We start from the raw sequence: 19,020 nt of genomic DNA, 5'->3' as shown, positions 1-19,020 counted from the left end.
CTAACCAATCAGATTAATGAAATCAATCATCTTTCCTCTGTCACGCCCCAACCCCCCCCCCCCTCCCCCATAGCAACACAGCGCTACACAGCTGATAAGTGTGTGCTGCCTGGCCCAGCAATGCCGCCCAAGGGAAGACTCATGGGGTAGGTAAAAAGAGAATAATTTTTACTTAACTGGTGCTGCTTTCAGCACCTACAAGTCACATGTGTCCTTCGCTGCAGCTCCGGTCCTCCTCTGTCTCCCGCCTGCACAGTACACTCCTGATGACGCGGCCCACATATACACAGAAGACGCCGATCTTCAGAGGCTGCCAACGGAAGATGGGAGAAGACCTGAGCTGCAGCGAGGGACACACGTGACTTGTAAGGGCTGGAAGCAGCCCCAGGTAAGTATAAATAGGGTTGTTTTTTTACTCACCTCGTGAGTCGTTTAAGTAGTGGCTTTAGTTCCCAAGGGCCAGTATAGAGACTACCGGGATAGAAAATGCCTTTGAGCATATGCTTTACATAGAAACAGGAAGTTTAAACTCTGTTGTAAATCTGCCTGTATGCATTATAAAGGAGGTATTTATTGCAAGACTTTGCGATTCCCTGTATTACGTGAATAATGATGTATATTGACTTTATGTCATGAGACTGCAGCCATAAATGTAAGTGATGTCAGAGGGATTACTCACTGGGTGTGTTTGTGGTTGGAACGGCAGCCTTAATATTCTAGAATTTGGCTGAGGGTGACTCTACTGCTGTAATGTCTCCTCAGCTCCGGGATATGCCTCAGCCCCAGTCTCTGTATGTCATGTTTGAGACTTCCCAGGACAGCCCCGGAAAATCTCCCGCCAAGTTTTCCGAGCCTTGCACCCCGGGGACAGAGTAAGTAGATGAGCATTGCGCTGCGTTGTATGGCTGGGACCATATTTGCTTTGCAAACAAGAGGCAGTCTTCTCTCCAGTGTTACTGGTGCAGGCTGTTGAGCTCTGTGTGCTCCGCAATATTCATATAAACACCAGCCGTCACTTTTTATTAGGTCCAACTTTGAGACTATGGATCCCACCATGTGCTCTGGACAGCTGCCCTTGTCGATGTCTCCACCAATCATGTCGGACAGCATGCGGCAGTCCCTGGAGAGGTCGCGGCAGAGAGAGGATGAGCCTGAAGTGCTGGGGAGCGGCAAAATGGAGCTGGTGAGGATGCAATTTATTTATATTCTAATGACTTCTGCTTTTGATACACAACTGGCTTCATTTAAAGAACAACTATTTCAAAAATTATAAAATGTAAAATATATACGTATAAATATACATTTCTCTCAGAGTAAAGTGCGCTATAAATTTATATTTCCTGTGTCGCTGTCACATGCAGTAGGTAGTGAAAATCTGACAGATCTGACAAGTTTTGAATTAGTCCATCTCCTCATGGGGGATTTTCAGTTATTTCTTTACTCTTTGAGGCTACTTTCCCACCAAGATGTTGCGTTTTAGGGGATGTTATGGTCGCATAACATGCCCCTAACGCAACGTATGGTGGTGTTGAAGTTGGACATCAGATTGAGCTGCGTTATGCAACTCTCAAAGCAGCCGCTCCAGTTTAGTGATGGGAAGTCCGGATCTTTTTAAAGATTCGGATCATTTGAATCGGATCATTGAAAAGATCCGGATCTTTGAACCGAATCATTTGAATCATTTTACTAGGGAAGCAGACTGGGTGAAATGACTAGCAGGACAGGACTTTCCCTGCACTGTACATTCTGTATGTTCCTGTTTCTTCCAGACAGACATCCACTGTGAACCGAATCGTTCATTGTGATGATCCGGATGATTCGACTCACAAAAAAAGATCCGGATCAAATGAACGATTCGTTCATGATCCGGACAACACTACAGTCCTACCACGAGTCTCTGCAGTGCAGTGAATATTAATTAGCCATGTGGCTAGCTGTGGAGGAGGAGGGGAGACCTCCTCCTCCTCCAACATTACTGAGCATGTGCACACAGTCTAACGTGGCTAAAACTGCGTAGAACGCACAGCATGCTGCACTTTATTTGAACGTGCAGCGTTACAATGTAACGCAACGTGGGCACTGTGAACAGCCCATTGATTTTACATTACTATGCGTTGGGCTGCGTTACAGGGTGCACTAACGTGCGCCTGTATGTCTTACTGTGAAAGCAGCCTTAAGGGAGTGCTTTTGTAAAGAATAAAGGTAATCCTGAATACCCCCCATGAGGAGGTGGACTAGTCCAAAACCCGTCAGATCTGTCTACTTTTTACTACCTACTTGAGTGAATTTTACTCTGAGATAAGTGTAAATTTTATGTGTATGTATTTTAAACTTTATAATTTTTGTGTGAAAATGGTCCGTTAATGCAGAATAATTGAAATTGGCATTGGATAGGGACAATGTTTCAATGTTATACGTTTACAACAATAATTCCCACTGAAAAGTGATTGGGTGCCAGATTATTCAGCACTTTCTCTACCCAATCAGCTGACTTAACTATGCAAAAAATATTGAAGTAATTAGAGAAACAGATTAGTTGATTTCCTGGACGGCAGTGTTACCATTAGGCCTCGTTTACCTGGCTGCTTTTCCAGCATTTAAATGCCACATTTTAAAGGACAACTGAAGCGAGCTGGCTATGGAGGCTGCCATGTTTATTTCCTTTTGAGCAATACCAGTTGCCTGGCAGCCCTACTGATCCTCTGCCTCTAATGCTTTTAGCCATAGACCCCGAACAAGCATGCAGCAGCTCGGGTGTTTGTGACCATATCTTCAGATCTGACAGGATTAGCTGCATGCTTGTTTCTGTTGTGATTCAGACACTACTGCAGCCAAATAGATCATCAAGGCTGCCAGGAAACTGGTATTGTTTAATTGTAAATAAATATAATCTTCTCAATGCAGTTGTCGTTTAAGTCCTTGGTCATGTCCATGTGACGGTATACAGGAGAGGCATGTTAACAGAGCTTTCACCATTTGGGTACCACAAAAAATTACAAATGCTTTCAAATGCCCCCCCTGGAAATAATACAGTCTTTTTAGGCTTTTTTTCCAGCATTCATTGTGCAAGGGGTTAATGTGTTTGCTGTTTTCAGGTGGTAAAACGCCTAGTAAATCTCTGTACAAATGCTGGGGCTGGGAGCACACTAGGCTGCAAAGAAAACCATGCCTTTTCTGCACTGTGCTTTATTTCTTGCATTTTTGGCGCATTTTCATTTGCGTTTTCTCAATGTTTTCCCTTTCTCATTGGAGTAAAATAAAGGATCATATTTTTAAACAAAAACGCATTAAAAAAATACATGTAAAAAGGCAGTACTCTGCGTTTCCACTGAGATACATTGTAAGCTTTATATGCATTTTTCAAAGCTATGCAGCAGGCTGTGCGTTGTGAAAAACGCATACTGTAAAAAGCACATATATGCGTTTTTACATGCAGCCTATAGACTTGTCTTAGCAGGAAAAAAGTTTTGTTTTCCGCAATGTTAGCATTTCTGCCTAGTGTGTTCCCAGCATGTAAACACCTTTGTAGGTGTTTAAAAGGTATTTTAAGAACAGATTTAGGTAAAGACAGAACCTACAGTCCCTATCTTGTTAGCTAACTGTGGACTACCTGTATATTGGTATGAAACCCTGCCCTCCCCAGCGATGCTTAGCCTAGGATGTTTAGCTATGTGGAATTCTCCTCACCCAGAGCATTCTTGGAGACCATGGGCCTGATTCACAAAGCGGTGATAACTCAGTTATCACGCCTAAAAGACTTTAGGCGTGATAACCTTTGCACCGCTGAGTTAGCACCGCTTTGTGCTCTTTATCACGCGCAAAGTCCCGCACGCAAAGTTTTGCGCTCGCAATCGCGCAACGCCCATAGGGTTTAATGGGCGCATCGCGCGCCGCGCGATTGCGAGCGAGTTTCTTCTTATCATGCCTAAAATGAGTTTAGGCGTGATAAAGGGCTTTGCACTGGCGTGCAAACACTTTGCACCGCTTTGTGAATCAGGCCCCATGTATTATTTGTACTGGCTTTGGAACACTGAGTGTACAAACATTCCACAGCGATGCACCTGACAGGACTAACAGTACACCTGACAGTACTATCATTATTTGTTTAGCTAGCCGTTCATGACTGCTCTTCACAGTCCCATCAGCATGTTCTGACCTGGCTGCTTTTAGAAAACAGAGCTCTGGGCACTACGGTAACTGTGCTGTCTGGTGGAGCTGTCTTGAGCCATTTGAATCTTTCAGTAGAAGTACAGCAGTATGAATGAAAACAGGAAGGAATACTGGCACACAGTTACTGGAGCTTTAGTAATGAAATCAGGATTATCTGTTATGTAAAGCTCCTTTCTTGGTGTAACTCCAGGTACTGAGAAACATTATACTCTTGGCCTTCCCTTTGTTTGCGCAGTTTCCACCTTTTATTTCTGCTGCTTGGCCATCTCTCTCTTCCTCCCTCTCTCTCTCGCCAGCTCCAGGATGCGCCGTCATTCCAACACATTCTGTGATCACATGTTGCGGTATTTGCTGCGCTCGTGTTAATTGTCCCCTGTGGTCTCTGCGGGATTATAGAATGCTGCACAGTTAGCGCCAGCTTCCCTGAATGTATATTTAGTTTGTACTTAGTTAAGAGAATGCACATTTGCTTCCAGAGCGTAATAGCTTCAATATTCAAACAATTGTCTTAGTAGTGGGGGGAGAATAGTGTGGGTGGTACATGCTGCTCATGGGAAGGTGGTGGTTCTGTATCTTCTTTGCTTTGGTTTAGCCTCTCCTGCTCTGCTTCTCTCTAGGGCAGGGGTGTCACACTCCAATACAAAGTGCTCCAATACAAAGTGGGCCAAAATAGAACACTGGTACCAAGTCATGGGCCAACCTCAATTTCTAGGAGCCACCTCCTTCACCTACACAGTTAACTAATGTCTAGTAAATGCCCCCCCTTCTGACTCCTCAGTTTATGAAACCACCGACTCCGACTCCAGGTACCCAAAAGGGCTCCGACTCCTCGACTCTGACTCCTTAGTCAAATAATTACCAGGGCTGTGGATTTGGTACAAAAATCATCCGACCCCCGACTCCGACTCCTCAGTTTATGAAGCCACCCACCAACTCCGACTCCAGGTACCCCAAATTACTCTGACTCCTCGACTCCGACTCCACAGCCCTGCCCTATACAGTTTCCTGGTGCCTTGTGGCCCACACCTATACAGTTCCCTGGTGTCTAGTGGGCCCCCCAGCTCCCTCCCCTATACATTTAGCTAATGTATAGTGATTCCCCCATACAGTTTCATTGTGTCTAGTGGCCCTCCTCCCTCCCCTATACAGTTTCCTGGTGTCTAGTGGCCCTCCTCCCTCCCCTATATAGTTCCCTGGTGTCTCGTGGTCCTACATCCTCCCCTATACAGTTCCCTGGTGTCTAGTGGCCCTCCTCCCTCCACAATACAGTTCCCTGGTGTCTAGTGGTCCTACACCCTCCCCTATACAGTTCCCTGATGTCTAGTGGCCCTCCTCCTTCCCCTATACAGTTCCCTGGTGTATAGTACCCCTCCTCCCTCCCCTATACAGTTCCCTGGTGTCTAGTGGTCCTACACCCTCCCCTATACAGTTTCCTGGTGTCTAGTGGCCCTCCTCCCTCCCCTATATAGTTCCCTGGTGTCTAGTGGTCCTACACCCTCCCCTATACAGTTCCCTGGTGTCTAGTGGTCCTACACCCTCCCCTATACAGTTTCTTGGTGTCTAGTGGCCCTCCTCCCTCCCCTATATAGTTCCCTGGTGTCTAGTGGTCCTACACCCTCCCCTATACAGTTCCCTGGTGTATAGTGGCCCTCCTCCCTCCCCTATACAGTTCCCTGGTGTCTAGTGGTCCTACACCCTCCCCTATACAGTTCCCTGGTGTCTAGTGGCCCTCCTCCCTCCCCTATACAGTTCCTTGTGTCTAGTGGCCCTCCTCCCTCCCCTATACAGTTCCCTGGTGTCTAGTGGCCCTCCCCTATACAGTTCCTTGTGTCTAGTGGCCCTCCTCCCTCCCCTATACAGGTCCCTGGTGTCTAGTGGCCCTCCTCCCTCCCCTATACAGTTCCCTGGTGTCTAGCACTTTTCTCCTCCCTCCCCATATGAGTTCCCTTGTGTTCTTGGGCTTTACCTTCAATATAGTTTTCCAGGTGGTCTAGAGTGGGGCAACCATAATGCAAAGTGGAAAAACCACTTGCTGGCCTATTTGATTGGTCTGTGAGCCAGCTTTGGCCTGGGGGCCAGAGTTTGACAAGTAAGCTTTAGGGAAAGGCAGCTCTGGTGAGAATATGCTATGCTATTCGCTGCTGTGATTTATTTGAACTGAATAAGCTTCAAAGCCCTAGTTCAGGTCTAGTTATATTTATTTGCCTTTAATGAAATATTATTTTAAATTATTTACATTACATGTATTGTAAAAACATTACAATGTTTCAAAGTAAAATCCACCACCTTCACCAGTTCAGACTCTTGTGAACTGACCATGGCTCCTTTAACCAAATGGTTTCAGTATGACTAGGAGGGGAAATGGAGGGAAGAAAGGAACAGGCAGCTGGCAACTGCTGAGGAGAAAATGAGTCTGTGAATTCATAAAACAAGTACTATCCTTTTTCAAAGAACACAGTTGCTCAGTTGCGTGGCAGAATGATTCTGCATGCCAACTCACTGCCCATATAATTCTATGGGGCTGTTCACAGTACTGCATTGCAACAGATTGCGCTATTCTAGCTCTATGTATTAAAACTATTAAAGTTCATACTCATTATATCCACTTTGAAACTCACCGTTTAGTAATAATAGCAATTTTGTCACAATTGTAGCTCGGGAAAAGGCCACCGAGCTGTGTGTGGGCCTCATCAATGGAGCTAGGGGCTGGCCTAGCGAGGCTGCAGGGAAAACTGCCATGGCCTTTTTGTCAACAGGGAGGTTTTGGTTTTCGCTACCTATGGTTTTTCAGGGCGAGTGGTTGAGTAAAATAGATTTTTTACTCCCAAATTATTATTATTGAATGTTTATGAGTTAACATTTATTGTCAAAGGGAACCTGAAGTGACAGGGATATGGAGGCAGTGGCATAGCTAAAGAGCTGTGGGCCCGATGCAAGTTTTACATTGGGGCCCCCCAAGCACTCTATACATAACAATTGATACGGCACACCAAAACCTGCCAATGGCAACTACAGTGTCAGAGGTGCCAGAAGGGGATGGGGAACAGCTTGTTAATGATCACAACTATTCAAAGTATCTAGAGAAGTGATTATTATGAGCACAGGACCAATAGAGAGCTAATACTGCAGTTGAGGTTGGGCCCCTCTGGCCCAAGGGCCCCGATGCGGTCGCAACCTCTGCAACCCCTATTGCTATGCCCCTGTATGGAGGCTGACATATGTATTTCCTTTGCAACAATCAACTTTGTCTGTCTGTCCTGCTGATCCATTACCTCTGTAATACTTAGAACCATAGACCCTGAATAAGCATGCAGATCAGGTGCTCTGAAATCTGACGATTTCATGCTTATTTCAGGTGTGTGACAATACACTAGACACTACTGACTAGAAAGAGCAGGACAGCCAGGCAACTAGTATTCTTTAAAAGGAAATAAATATGGCAGCCTCCATGTCCCTCTCACTTCGGGTTCCTTTTAAGCACTCTTCAGGTGATTTGGCAAGAACGGCACTTTTTCTTTTTTTTACAAAATATTTCATGTGTCATTTATATTATATAAATCAATGTTTTATTATATGCGCATAAAAGTGCCTGAACTTGGGCTGTACGATTACATGCAGTATTAAAAGATAAGCGTATGTATCTAAGGTGTTCTAGAGCGCTATTAATGTGGCTAACCAGTGTAACTGTAGACAGGCATGTGGCCTATTTATTCATGTGAAAAGTGATTGATCCACTTTAAAAGCTGTATTGTGTATTGGACTCACATTCACAATGAATGAAGGTTAATCTGATTCAGGACAAGCATATGACATTAATCAATGCTATGGCAAATATCCTGACACCCACACCCAGACAGCCGTAAGGCTACCAATCCCAGCATCCTCTGCTAGCTGTATATAATAACATCCGTATATCACACTGTTGACAAAATAAAGCTGAACCTAATAGTTTGCTAGGTAAGGCATGATGTAAATGTTTTGACAAATGTTAGGCGTATGTACGTTGCTGGATTACACATTGATTACACATGCTTATTCTGCCTGTGGTTACAGGGCTCTCCTGATGACGAGTATATTGCTTCTGAAGCATTGCTGTCACGGCTGTCACATCACAACGCTCTGTGCGAACAGCTGAACTACCTGGAACCTGACCTGGCAGAGAAGAACCCACAAGCCTTTGCACAGAAACTACAGGTTCGCCCCTTTTTTTACTATTGTTCTTTAAATTCCTTTCAATGGAAAAGTTTTACTATTGTTCTGGAAAATGGAAAAGAAGTTAGGCTTGAGCTGCAGCTTGGGTTAGTTAATCTATACCTCTCGTAATGTTTAGCCAGGCATTCATCACAGTGTTTAAAGGTTACTAACTTTAAAACACTTAAAAAAAAAACCTAATCCCCATCTTCCGGGCATAAATAACATTCGATTGCTGCTACTGACTAGTTTGTGTTGTGAAAATGGTCTTACCCCAGACTGTTTTATGTTGCGGTCTCTGGGAATTCATGATTTCAGACTTTGCCTGCAGCACCATCTGCTGATGAAACATGGTATCACAGTCTAATTGCAGTTCTCATAAGGTCAACTTTCACCTTCTAAGTATAGTCATAGGGCCTTATACATAGGGATGGTCAATAAGATGCAAGCTTGATAATGGACCAGACAAATCCCTCCAAGGTGGAATTTGAATTGGTTCATTTTCAAGCTGCATACATTTGCAGACAACATTTGAATAATTTTGCATCAACTCAGAATGATTTGCATTTCATTGACCATTCCTACTTATTTATGTCAAAATATCAAACAGAAAGGTGCCATCATTTCTTCCAAATCACTGCACTTTTCAATCTCTCAGAATTAAAATAGTTGATCCGAAATAAACTTTGACTCATTGCATACTTGTGTTCCTTTCATATAGTTTATAGGGCATTCCTCAAGCCAGATACTGTTTTTGTTTTGTTTGAATACTCTAATTCCCTAAACAAGCCTCGCCCACAGCTCCTTTTATGCCTTGGCACTGTAGCAAGGGCTTATGGGAGCTCAGTCTGGACAGGAGGAGGAGGTTACTAGCCGTTGATTTCAGAGGCAGAGGAGGGAGGAGGAGAGGGGACTGAATATACACACAGGCAAGCTGATAGCATCTCCAGCCTTCAGCCTGTGACAATGTGACAAACAGAACATGGCTGACCTCATTGTATCACAGGAATAAATAATTATACACTTTTGAAGCTGTTTGCAGCTAGATATGCTGTGTAAACTATCTAAACTTTAGATAAGATATATAGACAAGTTACTTGTTCTAGTTAGTTTTTCATCTTGGATCTGCTTTAAGCCATAGTAAAAGTATCAGAACAAAATTGTATAAGTCTGTTGTCAGATTGCCACTTCTTATACAAAAAGGTCTGTTTAAAAAATTAGCGTGCATATTATTATTGTAATGTTATTTATATGCTCGTAGATCTCTACTTCAGTGACTGTAACAAACAAAATGAACCCTAGGCTAGCCGTTAGGTGAAAAAGTGAATAAAATGAGTGTGAAAGAGGCCTAAGTTTTCAACTTTTCAACAAAATGCCTTTCAAGCCACCAGCAAGCAGAGGCAGCAATCAGTTGGCTCCTGACTGGTGCAAAGAAGTCAGTTGTCATTAGACAAAGGAAGCACCATCACGACAGGTGTCTGGCTGTTGAAATCTACGTCCTGGCAGAGATAAGAGGCAGCAAACAGGACTGCAAATATGCGCCCCATTAATGTTAGTGTGTTCTTGTGTACTGAATGGCTTTGGTCAGTGTAGGGATCAGTTCAAAGGAGGAAACCTTATGCTGATGAACAGGCATAATGCAAAATATTGCAGTATTTTGATAACTAATATCCTCCATTTTTAAACAACTTTAGTGTTTTCTATCACAGCATGTGTAAAAGGGTCTGACACCCGCATTGGAGTTTTATTGCTGTCCAACAGTCAGAATATCCTTCACTTCCTGACCAGACAGGAAATTGTAAAATATTTCCTACCATGACAGCGACAGTAACATGTAAACCTTCCTTTTTGTAGAGGGAGGAATAGTTAAAATACCCGACAAGATTTGATTGCTCTTTATTATTTCCGGTCTTTGGGAACGTCAGTTTTCTTAACCTTCCTGGGGTTAAATTCCTGCTGGATTTCTGTGCAAAAACTGTTTTAATTAATTTTCGCCTGTTACCACAATGTGTCAAGCAAGGGTCTAGTATATACATTTTGAGAATAAGAAGTTGACACTGTGTCAAGCTGAAAAGCCCCTCTAATTGCTATTCTGTGCGACTTACTTTACTTTTTCCTCTTTGCATTGCTAATGTCCCTGTTTTCTCCAGCTTCCTATTGCATTTCATGTATTTGTTTTGGGTTACTAAATGCTTTTCTCTCTGGCTTGTCCCGTGACTGGAGCAGGAGGAGTTAGAGTTTGAAGCCATGCGAACTGAGGCCCTGAAGTTAGCCAGACACATGTCCCACTCCTCCCAGTATACAGAGGTATCTGGGCTGCTGTGTGCAGTGATCTCTGCATCCCTCTGACAGTGTGTGTCCCCCAGTCCCATGCCGTTTACTGCCTCTCCCATCATCCCATCACAACACCTCTTCCAGTAACATTAAAGCAAACCTGCAGCGAAAATAAACTTATGAGATAATTAATTGTATGTGCAGTACAGCTAAGAAATAGAAGGTTAGTAGCAAAGTAAAGAGTCTCATCTTGTTAAAAACATGTCTGTTGTTGTCTATGCAAAAGAGCTTCTTAGAGCTCTCCGACCCACTGGGTCAAATAAAGTCCTGTTTTCTGAAGCACTTAAAGAAAACCTGTAATGAAAAAAGTTCCCCTGGGGGGTACTCACCTCAGGTGGGGGAAGCCTCCAGATCCTATCGAGGCTTCCCCCATCCTCCTGTGTCCCGCGGCGGCTCCCGGAACAGCGGGGATGTAAATATTCACCTTCCCGGCTCCAACGCAGGCGCAGTATCGGCTCTCCGGACCCGACAGAGATCAGCTATCAACGCCAATCTCTGCGCTGAGTGCCTCAACAGCGCCCCCGCTGGAGCCAGGGAAGGTAAATAAATCAGTGCTTGTCAGGCTTGTCGAGGGAGGATTGCCGGAGACTTCGGGGGATCCAGCGCTCGATTGCCTGCAGCTACAGTGAAGGAGGAAGCCTCATTGGGACCCTGAGGCTTCCCCCTACCAAGGTGAGTACCTCCCCAGGCAGGGGCGTAGCTTGGGGTGAGTGGGGTAGGACACGTGCCCCCGGGCGCTGGGTCCCTAGGGGCACCCTGCCGTGACCTGTGTTTATTTATTTATTTTCCACCCAACCCGCGGGAGCGCAGAGAAGAGGGAGAGCTGTGGACACAGCGATGGGAAAGGGGGGAAGTCTCCCCCCCCCCTTCCCTCACCTTAGGGCTCACCCTCTCTCTCTTTCTCCCACTGCAGATATGAGCAGCGGGCGGCAGAACACTTACTCCATTCGCGCAGAGTAGACAGATCTGTGCTCCGCTAATCTGGTCTAATCTAGACCAGATCAGTGGAGCACAGATCTGTCTTCTCCGCGCGAATGGAGTAAGTGTTCTGCCGCCCGCCGCTCATATTTGCAGGGGGAGCGAGAGAGAAGGTGAGTCCTAAGGTGAGGGAAGGGGGGGGGACCCCCCCTTTCCCATCGCTGTGTCCACAGCTCTCCCTCTTCTCTGCGCTCCCGCTGGGGGGTGGGGGAGGGGGCAACTGGCTACATATACTGGGCACATATACCCCTGGCTAGTTATACTGGGGACATATATACACCTGGCTACTTATACTGGGGACATATATACACCTGGCTACTTATACAGGGGACACATATACACCTGGCTACATATACTGGGCACATATACACCTGGCTCCTTATACAGGGGACACATATACACATGGCTACTTATATAGGGGACATATATACACCTGGCTACTTATACTGGGGACATATATACACCTGGCTACTTATACAGGGGGCACATGTACACCTGGCTACATATACTGGTTACATATACACCTGGCTACTTATACAGGGGACACATATACACATGGCTACTTATACAGGGGACATATATACCCCTGGCTACTTATACTGGGGACATATATACACCTGGCTACTTATACTGGGCACATATACCCCTGGCTACTTATACTGTGGAGATATATACACCTGGCTACTTATACTGGGGACACATATACACCTGGCTACTTATACTGGGCACATATACCCCTGGCTACTTATACTGGGCACATATACCTCTGGCTACTTATACTGGGGACATCTATACACCTGGCTACTTATACTGGGGACACATATACACCTGGCTACTTATACTGGGGACATCTATACACCTGGCTACTTATACTGGGGACACATATACACCTGGCTAGTTTATACTGGGGACATACAGTATATACACCTGGCTACTTATACTGGGCACATATACCCCTGGCTACTTATACTGGGGACATATACCTCTGGCTACTTATACTGGGGACATCTATACACCTGGCTACTTATACTGGGGACACATATACACCTGGCTACTTATACTGGGGACATCTATACACCTGGCTACTTATACTGGGGACACATATACACCTGGCTAGTTTATACTGGGGACATACAGTATATACACCTGGCTACTTATACTGGGCACATATACCCCTGGCTACTTATACTGGGGACATATATACACCTGGCTACCTATAGTGGGCACACATATACATTTGGCTACCTATTCTGGGGACACCTATAGGCCTGGTTACTTCCACTGGGGACACCTATAGACCTGGTTACCTATACTGGGGGCACCTATTACCTGTATTTTTGGGGAACCGCTGCTGCCAGATTAAGTGTATTTTGGGGAACAGCTGCCAGATTATATGTATGTTGGGGGAACCACTGCTGCCAGATTATGTCTATTTTGGGGGAACCATTGCCAAGTTATCTGTATTTTGGAGGAACCTCTGCCAAATGACATGTATTTTTGGTGAAATGCTGTCAGATTACATGTACTTTGGGGGAAACACGATGGCAGAGCTCAAACTTCCCTGGCAGACCTTTTACACCATTGCTAAGGTCATGTATGTTTGGCCCCACCCATTACCACACCCACATTCTGTTGCATGGTCATGCCCCCTTTTTGCCGCGGCAGGTCCCTCCTTACAGGGCGCATTTATAGTCTTTGTCCCCGGGAGCTGAAAGCCCTAGCTACGCCTCTGCCCCCAGGGGAACTTTTTTGGGTTACAGGTTCTCTTTAAACAGCCATGAAATAGTGAGAGACAGCTTGAGATAATGTTTTGCTGCAGGAAATTTCAAAGGGTCATTATTTCTGTTTTGTTTAGTAGCTTAAAAGACAGAGTGTAGTCTTAAAGAGACTCAGAGATGAAAAACTAAGAAGCATCGATATTTACCCACAGGTAAGTATCGAGTCCCTCGCCGTCCTCCCACGGTTCAGCCGCGATCAGCCCTGGTAACTGGCTCAGTCGCATCAGTCCAAATCTACTGCACATGCGCAGTAGGTCCGCGCAGGCGCAGAAGACCCAGACTGTACCCGACTGAGCCAGTTACCAGGGCTGATCGCGGCTGATAGGAAGACCACGGGAGGACGGCGAGGGACTCAGACATGTTTATGGGGCAGGAGGAAGCCCTGGGTAAGTAATGATTCTTCTTAGTTTTTCATCTCTGAGTCTCTTTAAAACTGCAACTATATGATGCAATGTTATAAAAAAAATTACAGGTATATATCTAAAAATAAATATGAGACTCTTTTCTTTGCTACTAATGTTCTATTCATTATCCATACTACACATACAATTCATTTTTTTTTTTTCGCTTCATGTTTGCTTTAACTTAAAATGTAGTGATTACAAACATTAATTACTGATTTGTATAGTTCCACAGCCAGCGGACTGGGATACAACTAACAATCCTGCATGAATATGAAGGAAGGATTTGCTTTGTCACAAATCAGAGACCCGTTTTGCAGCTGTCAGGCATGCTCAACATACAGAACTATTGCATGGTTTATTACTGCGCTACACTAAACCACTCTAGGAGGTCATGAAGCCGCCTGACGAGACTGAAAACTGCAAGGCTTTGAATAGTAGCCATTGAGATAAAAGATGCTCTGCGGTGTGTTCAGAACCCCTCCTCGTCAGTCATGTCCTTGCATTTCATGATTGTTTTGCCTGTAAAATTGGATATTACACTGCAGCATTTCCTACTGTTTACAATCAGCACACCAGCCGCTTGCTTTGCTGCTGCTGCCCTGTACAGGCTCTGTGGATTACATTTGCATTACATTCGCACAGATGCTCCACAAACAGAGGTCCGGGGAGTTTGGGGGCCAAAGAAGATGTGATTTATCACACTAGGTGGCAACCTTCTTCCATTGCTCCAGGTCCAGTTCTTATGCTCACCTGCCCATTGTCGGTGCCTTAGGCCAGAATCTGGCTTCGGACCAGACTTGCTGGTCTTTACTCTTCACAGGCATCAGAGAGTCTCGGGCATCCATGACTGTCTTCAGTTTAGTTGCCTTCCTTGAATTGCTTTAGCTAGGAGCTAACCACTGCATATTGGGGACATCTCACAATATCTGCCATGGAGGAGATGCTCTGACCCAGCTGTCTAACCATCACTATTAGGCCATTTTCAAAGTTGCTCCGATCCTTACGCTTGCCTTTTTTAACTGTTTCTTATATATCACCATATACAGGAAAACTGAAGTGAGAAGAATATGGAGGCTGACATATTTATTTCCTCTTAACCACTTCACCCCAAAGCGGTTTTTACCCTAACGGACAAGAGCGATTTTCACCTTTCAGTGTTCATCCCTTTCATTTGTCAATAGCTTAATCACTACTAATCACGATGAAATGATCTATATCTTGTTTTTTTCACCACCAATTAGGCTTTTGGGGTTGATATTTGTTTTCAATAATTACTTTATATGCATTTTAAAGGGGAAAAGAAGGGAAAAATGAAAAATACACTATTTCTCCATTTTCATCCCCCTATAGTTTTAATAAAATCACTGCTACTGTACATAAAACCCACACATTTTATCTGCCCATTTGTCTTGGTTATCACAAGATTTTAATTATGTCCCTAGTACAAAGTATGGTGACAATATATTATTTGGAAATAAAGGTGTATTTTTCTCTATGGTGTTTTTCCCCCTACTAATCTCAGGTGCACGCATACGGGAATGCATGTGCGGAAGTGCACGCGCGGGAGCGCGCACAAACGTGCGGGAGCGTGCACACGCACAGCAGCAGCAGCACTGCTTGACTTATAAAAACGTCCTGGAGCCGTTAAGAGGCTCTAGCAGGATGTTTTTTAATAAGTTTGCTTGTCATTAAGTGGTTAAACAATACCAGTTGCCTGGCAGCTCTGCCGGGCTGGTCTGCTGATCCTCTGGTTCTAATACTTATATGAATACCCAGACAGCTCATGGTTACCCAGAACCACCATACGTTTAGCCATAACAATAGACTCTGAACAAGCATGCAGATCAGATATTTCTGACTGAAGTCTGACTGCATTTGCTGCATGCTTTTTTCAGGTGTGTGACTACACACTACTGATGCATGAAAGATCAGCAGGACTGCCAGGCAACTAATATTTTTTTTAAAGGAAATAAATATTGGCACCCTCCATATCCCTCTCACTTTAACTGACTGTTTATTTGCTGCCTAATATATTCCACCCCTCCAACAGATGACATTGTAATGAAATAATTACCGTCATCCTCTTTTTCTATCACTGGTTGTAATGTTGGGGCTGACCTGTGTATCCCACATTGAAATGATATCAGAGAGAGAGCTCCGCCTCTTGCCCCAGTTATTGATATCAGAGAGAGAGCTCCGCCTCTCACTACAATGCCCCAGTTACTGATATCAGAGAGCTCCGCCTCTTGCTACAATGCCCCAATTATTGGTATCAGAGAGAGAGAGAGATCTGCCTCTTGCTACAATGCCCCAGTTATTGATATCAGAGAGAGAGCTCCGCCTCTTGCTACAATGCCCCAGTTATTGATATCAGAGAGAGAGAGCTCCGCCTCTTGCTACAATGCCCCAGTTAATGATATCAGAGAGAGAGCTCCGCCTCTTGCTACAATGCCCCAGTTATTGATATCAAAGAGAGAGCTCTGCCCCTTGCTACAATGCCCCAGTTATTGATATCAGAGAGAGAGCTCCGCCTCTTGCTACAATGCCCCAAATATTGATATCAAAGAGAGAGCTCCGCCCCTTGCTACAATGCCCCAGTTATTGATATCAGAGAGAGAGCTCCGCCCCTTGCTACAATGCCCCAGTTATTGATATCAGAGAGAGAGCTCCGCCCCTTGCTACAATGCCCCAGTTATTGATATCAAAGAGTGAGCTCCGCCTCTTGCTACAATGCCCCAGTTATTGATATCAGAGAGAGAGAGCTCCGCCTCTTGCTACAATGCCCCAGTTATTGATATCAGAGAGAGCTCCGCCTCCTGCTACAATGCCCCAGTCGCTTCAATTAAAACTGGGTCACACTGATAGAAATCAGACGACTGCCCACTACTGGACGACCCGTATGCCTTTCTGCCATGTATTGTGCATGTCTAACAGAGGCTGCTGCATGTGTGAGGAGAGTGCAATGACTGAAGAATTAAGACAAAATAATATCCTGTATGCAACAGGGGTTCCAGGCTGGCAATATCCTGGCATTCCACACATCCTCCCAGGACTGTGGAGTTGGAGTCGAGGAGTCTGAGCCATTTTGGGTACCTGGAGTCGGTGGTTTCATAAACCGAAGAGTCGGAGTCGGATGATTTTTGTACCGACTCCACAGTCCTGCTCCTATGCACTAAACTGAAAGTGCTCAGGAAATGAATGCATCCAGATATCTTCTTAGTATTGTAACAGCCCTATCAGTTGCTACAATGAATTATGGATACAATGAAGCATTGAAATAATTGCCTGAATGCTTTCCGCAATGCCAAAAGTAACCTTGCCAGGGGTCAGGCATGCACAGAAAGAGAGGTGGGAAATACAGGTATGGCTCACCTTCATCACTTCTACATCCCAGCTTGTGTAAAACTGGCCCAAATACAGGATTTTGTGAGTATTTTAAGGACACTTGAAGTAAGAGGAATATGAAGGCTGCCATATTAATTTCCTTTTAAACAATACCAGATGCCCAGCATCCTGCTGATCTCTTTGGCATCAGTAATGTCTAAATCACAAACCTGAAACAAACAAGCAGCTAATCCAGTTTTAGTTAAACATCTGATCTGCTGCATGCTTGTTCAGGGTCTATAGTTAAATGTATTATGCTAGGTACACACCATACAATTTTCTTACAGATTTACCTGCCAGATCAATTATTTCCAGCATGTCCAATCTGAATTTCAATCGATTTTTTTTAAAATTTTGCTGTTTTGTATCATTTTTTTGATCGATTTTCAAAAAAAAATCGATCGAAATTCAGATTGGACATGTTGGAAGTAATCGATCTGGCAGGTAAATCGGCCAGAAAATTGTAAGGTGTGTACCTAGCATTAGGAGGCAGAGGATCAGCAGGACAGCCAGGCAATGTGCATTGTTTAAAAGGAAATAAATATGGCAGTCTCCATATCCCTCTCACTTCAGTTGTCCTTGAAATCGACTTTTAGGCAGCATCACATCTGTCCACTGGAAAGTACTCCATATAGTGTATATTTTGTAAGTAGTCCTTACATGTTTTATTAACAACCCAGTCAGTTGAGCTCTTTATATTGCAAGTCTTTATGTGAATATAAACCACAGCCCTATCACTATGTTTGTAACAGAAACTGGCAGATAGCAGTATCAGAATCTGTCATTCACTGGATTTGTGTAGGTACTGAAAATGGGTAGCAGTGGTTTCTGCTTTGTGAAGCTAAGGCGGGAGTTTTTGGGCAGGCTGCACTTCAAAGTACTGTTGTCATGGTGGAAAAGTAGGGCAATTTGCACTTACTGCAAGTTTTGGTAATGCTTAGCAGGCTGCAAACTGAAATAGAAATGTAATTTTCAATAACATGGGATTACAAAAAGATGTATTGCATGTTTATGGAACATTTATAATGAAAGTGGAATTTCCTTTTAAATAGAAACATGCTGGCTTGAGTTGCAGGACAGTCCTGGAACCTATACCTAAGGTTCATAGGCAATGAAATGAATGAAGGCTGACTTTACCTGGCCTTATAGCTATTGCCTGTTTTTTTTTATCAGACAGTATACATGCATGCAGAGCACAAAGGAGGAAGCAATGATGGCTGTAAATTCTGTGTCAGTCATTTATAAAACTCCAGCAATTACCTCTCTTGTGATCTCATGATGTCACTTCCTGTAGAGAAGTCATATGACCGCTCATGAGGAGAGGCTGAGCTGTAACCCACTTCCAGCTGTGTGCTCTGCATGATATAATACAGCCTGATGGCAGTGTGTACATTGTACATCTGGATTTCAGTACAGATGTCTGCAAGAGGCACTGAGAAGGGGAAAGTCATTAATTATGGGGCCTATTTATAAGGAACTGGTGATCTGCTTACAGGTTACCAATTCTTTGCTCTCCACTTTTAAATACTCTGATCGCCCTTTTAAGTTCGGATTATTCATAAAGGGACAACCTGATATTTTTTATGGCGGCACTCAGGGTTTCAATCACCTACCACAATTACTTTATAGTGGCGATTCTCAGCTCCATTCAGTAGAATGGAGCATCAGATTAGAAGTGAGGAACAGCCACTTTATTCCAGTATGGCAATGGATTGCCAAGTTTTAAAGTTCCATTTTAATGAGGATGTAAAGGAGGAAAGCGCAGATTGTCATGATCTTCC

The 19,020-nt window shown here is 44.3% G+C and overlaps 1 protein-coding gene across 5 annotated transcripts in view; it reads left to right on the top strand.

Moving 5' to 3' along the window:
• The window catches only part of TACC2 (transforming acidic coiled-coil containing protein 2), a 256,965-nt gene that overhangs the window by 213,184 nt on the left and 24,761 nt on the right, over window positions 1-19,020 (top strand). For 4 of the 5 annotated variants that reach the window (XM_068259412.1, XM_068259410.1, XM_068259414.1 and 1 more), the window contains 4 exons: window positions 763-872; window positions 1,027-1,183; window positions 8,224-8,364; window positions 10,588-10,668. In XM_068259412.1, the coding sequence (XP_068115513.1) occupies window positions 763-872; window positions 1,027-1,183; window positions 8,224-8,364; window positions 10,588-10,668 (489 nt within the window). The remainder of the gene's footprint in view (window positions 1-762; window positions 873-1,026; window positions 1,184-8,223; window positions 8,365-10,587; window positions 10,669-19,020) is intronic. The other variant, XM_068259413.1, reaches the window with a different exon arrangement.

Source organism: Hyperolius riggenbachi, chromosome 10 (assembly GCF_040937935.1).
Source record: "Hyperolius riggenbachi isolate aHypRig1 chromosome 10, aHypRig1.pri, whole genome shotgun sequence".
Lineage (NCBI taxonomy): Eukaryota > Metazoa > Chordata > Amphibia > Anura > Hyperoliidae > Hyperolius > Hyperolius riggenbachi.
This window is presented reverse-complemented; position numbering and strand designations above follow the sequence as displayed.